The 12,554-nt window shown below is 39.3% G+C and overlaps 1 protein-coding gene across 1 annotated transcript; it reads left to right on the forward strand.

The window, feature by feature from the left end:
- The first annotated feature begins 4,478 nt into the window (after window positions 1–4,478).
- LOC126754475 (peroxisomal membrane protein 11B) lies at window positions 4,479–5,782 on the forward strand. Its single transcript, XM_050466453.1, has 3 exons — window positions 4,479–4,726; window positions 4,788–4,903; window positions 4,971–5,782. The coding sequence occupies exons 1-3, from the start codon at window positions 4,665–4,667 to the stop codon at window positions 5,534–5,536; spliced, it is 744 nt and encodes a 247-aa protein (XP_050322410.1). The 5' UTR covers window positions 4,479–4,664; the 3' UTR covers window positions 5,537–5,782.
- The last annotated feature ends 6,772 nt before the right edge of the window (window positions 5,783–12,554 follow it).

Consider the following 12,554-nt stretch of genomic DNA (forward strand, 5'->3'; position numbering starts at 1 on the left):
TAATCCACAAAGTGCCCGGGTCGCTCACAGCACTTCACAAAGAGTTAATTTGATTAGCGACACTTTTTGTTGTCTCCGTTTTGTCATAGTAGCTTTTAGCATTGAAACCATCATCGCCAGCATCAAACCGAATGGCTCCACCATTGTGAATGGGTACGTGATAGATAGAGTGAGTGGTGGCAAGTGTTGCCAATACTTAGTTGGGGGTCCTTTGGCGCACGGATTGGCTGCGTGCTGCAGGTGTAAATATGGTTAGGTTACTTCGTGGTAGCAAAAATAATTTGCAGTAAAAGCTTTACGATTACACTCGAATTGGCAGTGCTTTGTGGTTTCATACATATAGAGTACCACAGGCAAGCGAAAAAAATCATATGCAATTGGGACGTTTAAAAAAAGCTGATATGCAATCGAAAGGCAATTCGATTTTATTTCATTTGATTTGTGATGCATCAGCGCCATCGTGGTAAATTAAGAGCTTTGTGGTCAGATGAGGAAAAATTGCCAACCGATGCAGTTGTTTGAATGGATCGTGGGTGGAGAGTATTAAAGGAAAACTAATTTGTGGTGAAATGAGTTTGAGGAAGACACTGAGGTGTATGTGTATATATCTAAATTTACATATATTTTAATACAAATCCATTTTATCGCCCTCAAATTACACTCTTTCTGAGTCAATTCAAGCACGCCAATGCTTAATCCAACTTTCCATAAATTTATTATAAGTTTCGGCTGGGATGGATTTAGTGTCATCAGCTAATTTTGATTTTTGCGGTAACGGTTCGTTTTTGGATCGTCAGTAATGATGCGTTTAATAACTGGAGAGTCCTCAGCGACTGAGCGTTGTATAAAACGGGACTTCCAATGTACAAGTCCGAGTTAAGAAAGGCAAAGAGCACTTCATGGAGAAGATTCTGCGAAATAGATGGAGGGCTATCATGAGTCCACTAGGTACAGGCGTATACTCGCAAAGAACCCCACCTCTCCGGGTCATCTTAAGGTCTAAATGGGAAGTGGGACCAAAGCAGTGAAGATGTTCCTTGATGCTCCCTTTCCGACCAATACGTTCTCTGGGCGGATATCTCTCGGTGTACTGCAAAAGCATTGCGCGGCCTTTGTCGACCTTTTGAATGATCGACATTTGACTTGGGCGATCAATTAGGTCAAACCTTTCAAGACCCCTCGATCGGATGGCATCATACTAGCGCAGTTGCAGCTGGCTGTTAAGGTGTCATGCAACTGGCTGGCACCTATATACGCGACTGGGTTACATTTGGGAGCCTGGAGGCGAGTCAAAATTACGTTCATTCCGAAGGCTGGTAGGGGCCCCCACGTCACGGCCAAGGACTTCAGGCTCAACAGCCTCTCATCCTTCTTACTAAAAACTCAGGAGAGACTGACGGACTGCCACATAAGGAAACGTATGCCGATGGATCATTTAGCAAAGGCTGGTCAGTGAATACTGCCCTGCATACTATCGTGTTATGACTTGCAGAAGCCAATACGGTTAAAAAATTCCTTCCTTGATATTGAGAAAGCTTTCAATAACGCCCTGCCGGAAGCAATCGTAACTGCTCTGGACGGTATTGGGGTTAAATCAAACTTCAAACCTCTAATTTTCAGTCTTCTGTGCGACAGAGTGATTGAGACGGAATGGGGCAACGTGCTTGAGGAAATGTGAGTGGGGGAAACCCACAAGGTGGAGTTCTCTATCCTCTTCTATGGAGCCTGCTCGATATCGAGCTGCTTCAAAAACTTGAGGATCGTGGCTGCCGGGTGATTGCCACTTATGTCCAAAGGATAGTTCCAGAATACCGTGTACGAGTTGACGCAAGGGTATCTCAATGACGTAACAAATTGGATAGTCGGAAGTGGTCTTGGTCAACTCTACAATATCCCGGTGACACCGCTGCCCCAAATGCATTCGTCTGCAACAAGCGGATATAGTGAAATATTTAGGACTCATCATGGATAGGAAGCTTTCATGAAAGCTGAATATTGAAGAGAAAAAAAAGGCGTGGATTGCCTTATACTGCTGTAGAGGAGCAATTGGCAGAAGGTGGGGTCTCTCACCAAAAGGGGTCCTCTGGCTCTACGACACCATAGTCAAGCCCATTATGTTCAAAGGAGGCTTTATGTGGTGGAGAGCTCTAGAAAATACCACACTTGCAAAGAAACTCGAGAGCGTTCAACGGGCGGCGCTCATCAGCATGTGTGGTCCACTCGAACCATGGCACTCAACGACATCTTGCACATGTTACCTGTAGACATCGTCGAAAAGTGTATGGCTACCAAAGGTACTATCAGACTCAGAAAATCTGGGTTCTTAAAAGTATACGTGTCTGAACACTCGGAAATCTTCACACACTTTGACTTCATACCGAATCACTTGGATCATGGATTCGCCAAACCGAACTCTGGCTGCTCCTTCTCTGCCCATATACCGGCGAGGGAGTAGTGGGTGGAAAGAAGCCGAAGGAGGAAAGGGACAGTGAGCTTCTTTACGGATGGGTCAAAGTTTGAGGAGAAAGGTTGTGGACGGGTTTACTATCAGGAGCTTTCTATCAACTACAGCTTTAGACTACCGGATTATTGCAGTATTTCCAAGCCGAGGTTACAGCTATTAAGGTAGCAGTAAATTTACTGCTCCAAAGTGTAGCCTACTTCAGGGAAGTGACCATCTACTCAGATAGCAAGGCGGCGATGCAAGCCTTGGATTCATTAACAGTGCGTTCAGGGTTGGTCAAGAAGTGCCTAGCTTCGTTATCAAAAGCATCGAGTCTCTTTGCGATAAGACTGGTATGGGTGCCAGGCCACAGGGGAATCGCGGGAAAGGTAGCAAGGAAAATGGGTCGGCGCTTCCGTATCCTCTTGTGTTCTGCTACTAGGTAACTGTGCTTCGCAGGAGCTTAGCCACCATCGATAAATGCGCTGTCGCAGAATCCTTTTGACCCAAGATCGATCGATGGAGATCTAGTGATCTCTTTGCCTGAGGACGGCTAGTCTCTAATTAGTTGTGGAGGTTTTAACAGGTCATTCCCTTATAGGCGTCCATGCTGTAAAGCTGAGAACACCAGACGCCATCTGCAGAAGATGTATGGAAGATGACGAGGTGGAAAGATCTCAACACTTCCTTCTTGACTATCCCGCATTTGGGAGGTCAAGGCTTAAGCACTTGGGAGCGCATACCATCAGAGCTCCTATCAAAATTGCGGGAATGGAAATAAAACGCCAGCGCGAATTTGTATCAGCTACTAAGCGTTTTGTTAATTTATAAGTTCGAACACAGGAGTTCTTCTTTTCTATGGCTTCACAAAGTAGTAAATAGAGCAGTCCAGTCCAACCTCAGCTAACCATCCTTTTGCGACCTCTGTTCGACACCGTTTTTGCCAAAGATACGATTCTTTTGATACGACTCTAGCATTGACACGACGCACCAAGCTACAAGCGAAGCGAACTGTCAAACATTCAAAGTAAATGTCATAAAAGAAAGGATCTGCCAATCTTCATAATAATTGTGAACAGAGCCTAATTTTTTTTTTCAATAATTACCTCACGTCAAATACATGGAAAGTAATGGTACGAAACATAAATATGTATATAACATCTATTTTGATCGTTATGGTATATTACACTGGATTTTAACTGAAAATATTGATCAGGCAAACAAAACGACAATACTAAAAATATATTTAATTTATTAAACAGAATAAATTTTTTTACGTGCATCTGCTGAAAGAAACGGCTTGAAGTGAAAACTGAGTATTTAAAATACAGAAATGACACTTTATTGCCAGCAATAGTAATCAGGATAATGATTAAGCTAACAATTGCCAGCCATAAGCATTGGCAATATTGAGATCAACAAGTTCATTGATTCAATTTCAAGATAACTCTTCAAAAGTATAATTATTCAGATACAAATTGCTAGCCTTAAAAAACATGCAGTCTACACAGACAATATTAACAGCAATAAAATTCTCTAAATTGAGAGCCAGCGGCAAGTCATTGCTTCACTTCCATCTTGAGCATTCTCACCGGAGAATAAAAGTCAATGATTAGGGCATTGTTTTTTGGACAAGTTAATTAGTACACCCTCTTTTTAATTTCGTAAAGCTTATTGGTTATGCTTACTAAATTTCGAATATATTTTCAAAATGGTTTTTTATTTTATGATAAAGAAATTGCATCAATAAACAGGGGATACAAGTTGTTTAACTAATTATTCGACGGCGCCATCTAAAGTGCGACACAAATATATGGCAAAAAGATGGCGCTCTTGTACTTTTACAAAAATAAATTTACTTGTTATTTAAAGTACTCTAAAAACTTCTAAAACCTTGTAAAATCTTTTTTGTAATTTTTCTATTATTTCAATTACGTCAGCATATTTCTTATATTCATTAAAATTCTATAAATTCCTTCAAACCAATTACTCACCACTGCAACAGCTGTAGCGCATTTTCAACACACCGGCATTTGACAGCCGCAATTGGCAAGACAACAAAAATAAAACAGGTTGTAGATAAGTTAAACAAATTCGAGTTCTAATTGCATATGAAATTGTTTATTTATCCGGTTGAACCTTGAGCTAACCAATAAATTAAAAACACAGTGCAAATAACATTATATACTGCAAGCGGAACACGAAATCACACGAAAGAAACATGAGTTTGGATAAGTTGGTATTGCTAAATAGTCAGACTGCTGGCCGTGATAAAATTGCTAGGTAAGATTTTCTAAGTGATTGCAGCTTTTCTGTGCAATTTTTGATGTATAATTATAAACAGACTTGTGCAATATGCCTCGCGTGCTTTATGGGATTCACTGGAGAGTGTTGATGCCAGTCCAGCTCTGGCGGATAGCTTTAAAACTGTGGAGTATATATTAAGCACATTCCGAAAACGTAAGTCGCGCTGTGATTGAAACCTAAAATTATTGTCTCACATACATAACTACGATTTTATTTTTAGTTCTGCGTTTCGGTCGCTGTGTGGATATATTCTACTCTTCCTTACGCACCATACATTATCCCGATCTTACGATACGCGTGACACTGACATTGAGCAAACTCTCACAATCTTTGTTCCTACTCGCTGACCATTTCATGTGGTTGGCTCGCACGGGCCTCTTCAAGGGCATAAATACAAATCGTTGGGGAAAATTTGCTAATAAGTACTGGTTGTTATCGATTATAATGAATTTATGCCGAGATGTTTATGAAATATTTCAATTGATCGACTTACATAAGGCTGGCTCAAAAAGCGGTATAAGCCGTGCAAGCCCTAAAATATCGCCATTGCGCGTAAATTCATTGCGCGATTTTAACAGATTGGCTCTACATTCGTATGCTTTGGTTTTGGGCCACAAGGATGTGGCTGTGGATACAGTGAAAAATTTATGTGACTTGTTTATACCACTAACTGCACTTGGTTACACTAGGCTGTCGCCGCGTACAATTGGATTGTTAGGTGCTATTTCCTCTGCAGCTGGCTTGTGGGCACTATTGGAACCGACAGCAAAGCTAACGCCAGCATAAATTCGAAGCATATTTTTATTAGATTAAGCATTAAAGTAATGAAACTACTTTTTCCTCAAGATATGTGTATTTTATAATGTTGTCTAAATTCCAAATTCCATGGTGCGATCAATTTTTTTGTACTCGACAGATTTTCATATATGACATAGTTATAAATGGATATGTATGTGTTTATATTTACGTATGAATAGCTTTGATTTCTTACATGTTTTCGCTGTTGAAAATAAAAAACGATATATTCTCTAATATTGTTGAATAATTTTTTTTGCTAACTGTGCTAATAATTAAAGACTAAGCGCGAATTGATTTTTGATTACGTCATAAACGAGGTTAACGTTTTTTTTTAAATAGTTATAGTATTTATCACAGTAGGCTTGTTGACTGAAATTATAACTTAAATAATGTCAATTCTGTGGGAAAAAACGGAGGAACAATGTGATAAAATCATTTAATTTAAATACTAGCGCAATGGTAAAGTCTTGAATGTGATAAATTTGGCATTTCGAGTATTTTCCAAGACCGAAAGAGATTCGCATTTATACCCAATCAATAATTGTTTGTAAGGCAGTCAACGTTGTCCATTGAATAGTTTTAGTATGTAATATGTATGTATATATGTATATAAGGTCCGGTAAAAAGTAATTCATTATTTTTCCCATTTAGAGCCATATGGTAATATATACTTATCTCGAGTTACATGTATCCGATTGTGTTATATGGCTATAGAAAGATAATATTTCGTAATAAAAAAAAATCTCAGACAATTTTGAGATTGCTTGACTTAGTATTGTTTGAGCTGGCATCAAAGCTAAGAATCTTTTAGAATTTTTCTTCGGTAAAGGCGAAAGTGTAAGCCAGCCAGCTGAAAATGTGACCAATGCTTATTGTTCTGATATTAATAACCAAACATTTGCTGTTTTGCTTTCTTCGATTCGGTTCCGATAATGATACACCAATCTCTGGAAGGCTAATTCTCGAAAATGTGGATAAAAATAGAGAAATCGTGAAGTTCGATTGAAATGCAAACACTGTTTCGATTATCCAGGTGCTAAGCATTGCCCAAAAAACAATTTGGAATCATTTAAATAAGGCTGGATATAAAAAACAACCCGATGTCTGGGTGCCACACAAATTCACACAAAACAAACCTCATAGACCAAATTTCCATCTGCGAATAGCTAACGAATCTAGGCATTTCGGAAGCGTAGTGGCGAAACCTCGGGAAATCGGCGCAAACGGTGACCAACCCAGTATAAGATTTAGAATTATCCACTTTGAGCTCCCTCCATACGGTCAAACTCTTATTTCGGACCTGTATTTTCAACGAATGGACCGTCTGAAGAAAGAGATCGGTTTTTCGATCTCGAAGAATCGGCGCAAACGGTGGCCAAGCCAGAATTGACTGTCAGAATGGTTTTGCTATGTGTTTTTGGTGGTATTGGCAGAGAATTATTCACTTTGAGCTCATTCCTGAAGGTCAAACTCATTTTTCGGATCCGTACTGTCAACAATTGGAGCGTTGTGTGTCTTTCTTTTGTAGCGGTTAAAGTCTTCCACTATATTGATCAAATGTTTCTTACTTACTTAACGCGTAATGAAAGCAATGCTTATAAGTTTCTGGCTTCTTGTAGTACTACTACTTGATGGTGAGGTCTCATGCGTGCTTGACAAGCGGTGGCCACATGCCAGCAATTGTGCAAGCTCAAGGGGCTTCTGATTTAGGGTATATAGAAAGAGGTCTAGGTCTAGTGAGCTCCTCGTCCTGAGTAAAAATAAACTTCATAGAGTTCAAACCGAAAACTTCCCGACCGAAATTCAGCAATAAGATTAAACATTTTACCGGATTCCAGTTGTTTAAGCTACTTGGATTCACAAATTACTATTTATACTATAAATTAAGCTGTGTAAGTGGGATCCCTCCATCATCTAACCTAACTTAAAACAACCTCACCTTTTACATGCTGGTTTCCAAGCTCTGGTCTCGCATCGCCAGAACTGAATTTAACTAAAACACGTTTATATAGTAAACTGTTTGCTTCAAGACATACCTCATGGTGGACAGCTGCTGACCATTTTAGCCTTCGGTTGACCCCTAAACTCTAGAAGTTGAGTTAGCTCCTTAAAGCCTTAAAGGCATAATCACTTTCAATCGTCGCCGAAGGTTCCACACGAATGGATTAGCGGATCTTGCTCAAGAGTGCGCACGCTGTCAAAGTTGCATCAGCGTGGACGAGAACCTGGACGTCAGGGATGTCTATACTCAAGCTTTTGTTAGCAAGTTTAATTACTAACTTTTTATTTAAATTTCTTCTTCTTCTTTATTAACTTTAATGGAGATTCCAAGTGTAGTCAGGTCTTTTTCTACCTGGTACCTCCAACGGAATGGAGTTGTTCCTCTTTCTCTGCTTCTACCGGCGGGTACTGCATCGAATATTTTCTGAGCTGGAGTGTTTTCATTCATTCGGACGGCATTTTAATTTTACATAAATTATGCGAAATATTTCTTTCTGGACCAAAAGCTAAAAAATGAAGCTTTTCGCGCTCCTTCAGATTTGAGAAGATGATCTGAACCGAAGGAACTTGCCAATCCCCTTATAGTAGTCAAGTGTTCCAATCAGTTTCGCCTGCAAATAATCCTGGTTCAATTATATATGTACATCCTACAAATAATATCAAACATTAGTAGCCGAATTGAGATGAAAATCCCTAAAAATTAGTGACCACCCATCGCGATTGCCGCACCACAGTCATACATCAGCATCGTTTATAGACACAACTTTTCAATTTGATGGTCATGCGAGAGAAGACCGACCAAAAGCCATTGAATTCGACGCTATTATCCCCGCAATCATGCAACATACTGGTTACTTTCAATTTACTCGCCGCATTCTCGAAATTAGCACATGCTCATGCCTTTTTATGTGCATTTATGCCTATTCAACGACGCTGGCTAACGAACCACCAGGTTCCAAGTCCAAATATATACACTTCTATAGAGGGAAACGCATGCGTATGGCGCATACAAGGCTCCAGCGGCGCATTAGACATGAGTTCAAAAACATTTGCGGTCGCTGTAGAAAGGTGCCACCACTGCCGGGCAACTGTCGGTTGGTCACCGGCTTCACCGCTTTACCACTGCTTGGTCAGCAAACATACCCTGCTGGCAAATTGTAACTCAATTTTGTGCCGCTGCCACCACGCACCGAAACATGCCACTTTGCGCGGCGGCTGCGACGTGACGCGACGCTGCTTTTATTGGCACTTCAGCGCCTGCGGCTGCGGAACGAACGTGCAGCGTGCAAATGTTGACAAATACAACACCTACAACGTTCCAAATAAGATTGCTCCAGCAGCAACGCCTAACCGCCCACCAACAGCGACGGCCACAAACGCACACACACACACACACACACACACACACACACACACACAAGTGTCGTGTTGAGCCGAGTTGTGGCAAGGCTGACCGTAACGACTTAATTTACACAAACACGATTCAAATAGCTGACGCGCTACCTAAACACACTCAGGTTCCTGTGTGTGTGTGTGTAGGTGTGTAAATGCAGCATGTCAAAAAAGCATTTGTTGCAAAAAATACACTTCACTTCTAGAAGAGCGAATATTTTTTTCCTTTTGACCACAAAAAATTCAGCGGCATGTCCTGCTGCTCGTGTAGTCGCCGCCGTTGCCCGCCACTGCCACCAAAACCACCAACGCTGCGTTGCAACGTGCCCTCGCTCGTTCGCCTCCCCCCTAAGGTGCGTGCCAAATTACTTGCCAACAACATTTTTGTATGCGCAGCGCTCTCAGCGCGTAGGTAAACACATTTCTCTTCACTTTGCAACTCTCCATGCACCCCTCGGCTAGTTGTTGTACTCCAATTCGTTTCATTTACTGTTACGACCGAGCAATTGAACGATCGACATGACTTTATGCTTCCGATTTGCTTCTCGGCTAACTAGCGAGCTCGCTCTCTCTCTCTATACCGCTCTCGGCTTACTGCTCTCTGTAGTACCAATCTTGTAGCCAGTGTGGTATGCGGTGCGTAGCGTCACACAGAAGTCATAAACCAAAATATTATGGTGCATCCTGCTGTGTTGTTTCGACCCAACTAACGGCAGGACATTTTTGCCTCTGCTCCTCCATTGTTGTTGCCATGGCCAATTTATGCCTGTGTCGACGTGCATGAGGATCGCTAGCTGCGCTTGTATGTGCGTATGTGTCGAATTTCTTTGAATGCCCAAGTTCCACTTTGATCAAATTCGTCAATGTGGTGAACTACCGGCTACTTCAAGCAATTTCTTGCGGATTTCCAACTGCGCTTGTTGGTTTACAAGCTGTCAGCATGTTTTCGTTCGTACAACCAACATGGCAGCGAACGTGGTCGAGTCCACGGACCAAAGTAAATATTTAGCAGCAATATATTTGGTGATTTGACATTTTTATTTGGTTTACCTTTGGCATGTCATGTTTGTTCGGTTATTGAATAAGCCTAAATTTGCAACTCAAAAATCATACGAAAATGACTTTAGGACGTTGGGAGCTGCGCCGATCCTAAGTAGTATTTATTCTCCTACAGGGTACAGTGTTTTTTCATTATTTCAATATTTTGTCATTATTGTCAAATTTTGAAATAATTTCAACTTTCCCTCGAATGTTCATGATGTCACGAACCAATGTACATATGTTTCTGTCAACCGAAATTTCAAAATTATTTTTTTGTTTTATATTTCTTTAATTTGTTTGTTTTTTTTTAAAGAACATCAACATCAAATACTTTTTCAACTCAATGATATTGTTCTTCTCTCTTCCTATTTTGTTTGCCTACCTAACATTATATATGTACATCCGTATACATCCAAGTTCTTCATCGTTACATTAGTACTCAAGCAACTTCTTCATTCTAGTGGCGTATTAGTTATCTTAATATAATTGTTTCTAAAATTATAAATAGCGATTAGGCCAAAAATGGTAATAAACGAGATCTCCATCTGACAAAAGTTGTCTTAACAAAATATGTGAAAAACTTACCAATAAGATGAAGGCATCTAAAAATACAACTGTCGGCTATTATTTATTTGAAAAGTTTATCTAACGACCATAGGAATGATTATTCGGTGTGAAGTGAAAGTGTACAAAAAACTTTTCTAGACCCGTAACTCAGTATCACCCAATCAGAAAAGCAGATCTGACATGGACTAAGAGTGAATACAGATAGTTTTCTGAAACCTTGCAAGTGTCTTTCAACCATAAAACATCTAATGCAGCACAAATTGAAGAGTGATACTTAGTACAATTACATCGAAATCCCTCTAACTAACTAACGATGAGGTACATACATATGTGCAGAAATAAAAAACTGAAGTCTAAAAATCAATTGGGTTTGACTTGAATACCAGCGGAATATTAAAACAGCTTTACTCGAAAATGTTCTAAGAACGATTACTCCTCGATACAGCATTAATGAATTTAAATATTAATCAAAATAAATCTTTTGCTTCACAAAAACACATCAGAAATTATGTTCAATCCGTCAAACCTTAAACACTGCGCATGACATAAATTTAAGGGGGTATTGTCAGCCCATAACTTTCCTACCAATACTTTCAAAGTTTATGGAAAATCTGCTTGTTGTTGCTCCTGAAAATTAAAATTTCCAAAATTTCAATTCGATCTAGATTTCTGGTATAATTGAAAAAAATGATCATTTCATATTAAAATTATGAAAATAATATTTTGCTGATACCGATGCATGCTCAAGTTTGACTTTCAAAAAAATCACAGTCAATCTCTTCGATTTTTATTAGTGAGGTTCCATGTAACATTTTTTAATTTTTTCATGGATGAAACCTAAAACACATCTATCTGAAAATATTTGTCAAGAAAAAAAAAACCTCCAAATTGGCAACATTTTAAAGGTGGATGATATTTTTTTAAAGATTTATGGCGAAAAACATTTATAAACAAAACAGGGATAGCTTAAGCAACTTACTTCTAATAATATAAATTTATGGAGGACAGAAATAGTATCTTGTAATCAACACCCCCCTTAATCAAGCCGTTTTTTTTTTATTTTCGAATTAAAGACGGAGATTTGTACTCTGATTTAAATAATAGCTGGTGTTCCTCAGGTTAGTGTGTTACGACCCATCCTCAACCTCCTCGTTACGTGCTATCTACCACAAGATGACAATCGTTTTACTGCATCGTTTGCAAGATTGCAAGAACATTTAAATAAAATATTTGAAAAGACAGCTAAATGGCGAATAAAATTAACGAAACTAAATCAGTACATATTGATTTCACATACAACAATATTAGATACATACATATATGTATGCCTCTGTACATAAACGGTGTGCAAATACCATATCACAATACTTCGAAATACCTAGGCCCTGGACACAAAACTTAGATGGAGTGCACATGTCAAAAAGAAAAAAAAAAGAATTAGAAATAAAATTCAGAAACATGTATTGGTTATTGAGTAGAAACTCTGCCCTACCCACATATAACAAAACTTTTGTTTACAAGCAGGTGTTCAGACCAAATTGGACTTATGGGATGCAACTTTGGGGCTCAAACCCTAGCACTGTCGTACAAATCCAGCGATTCCAAAACAAAATTTTAAGGTGTGCCGTCAATGCGCCTTAGTAGCGGATGGTTCGTAGTTACGATGTTGAACGCGATCTTGGAATGGACTCAGTTGCCGCATCAATCAGTAAACAATTTTAGGAGGACATGCTTTCTTACATAGAAAGGAGTAACCACTACGGTGCTCAGAACTTTATTTTGAAAAAATTATAAGAATTTGTAAAGCTTGAAACTTCTAAAAATGTTATGATTTTATGAAAGTCTAGTAATTCTTCAATAAAAATTATGCTCTTTACCAAAATTTTTTATGATAGCTGTTTAAGCGCTATGCCAAGCCTGAAAAGCTTGGAATGAAGTCGCACTACATGCTTTTGTGTTTGAGTGGACAATTATAACAGTTGAGAGCTTTTCCATGTCAGAATTC

Source organism: Bactrocera neohumeralis, chromosome 4, assembly GCF_024586455.1.
Source record: "Bactrocera neohumeralis isolate Rockhampton chromosome 4, APGP_CSIRO_Bneo_wtdbg2-racon-allhic-juicebox.fasta_v2, whole genome shotgun sequence".
Lineage (NCBI taxonomy): Eukaryota > Metazoa > Arthropoda > Insecta > Diptera > Tephritidae > Bactrocera > Bactrocera neohumeralis.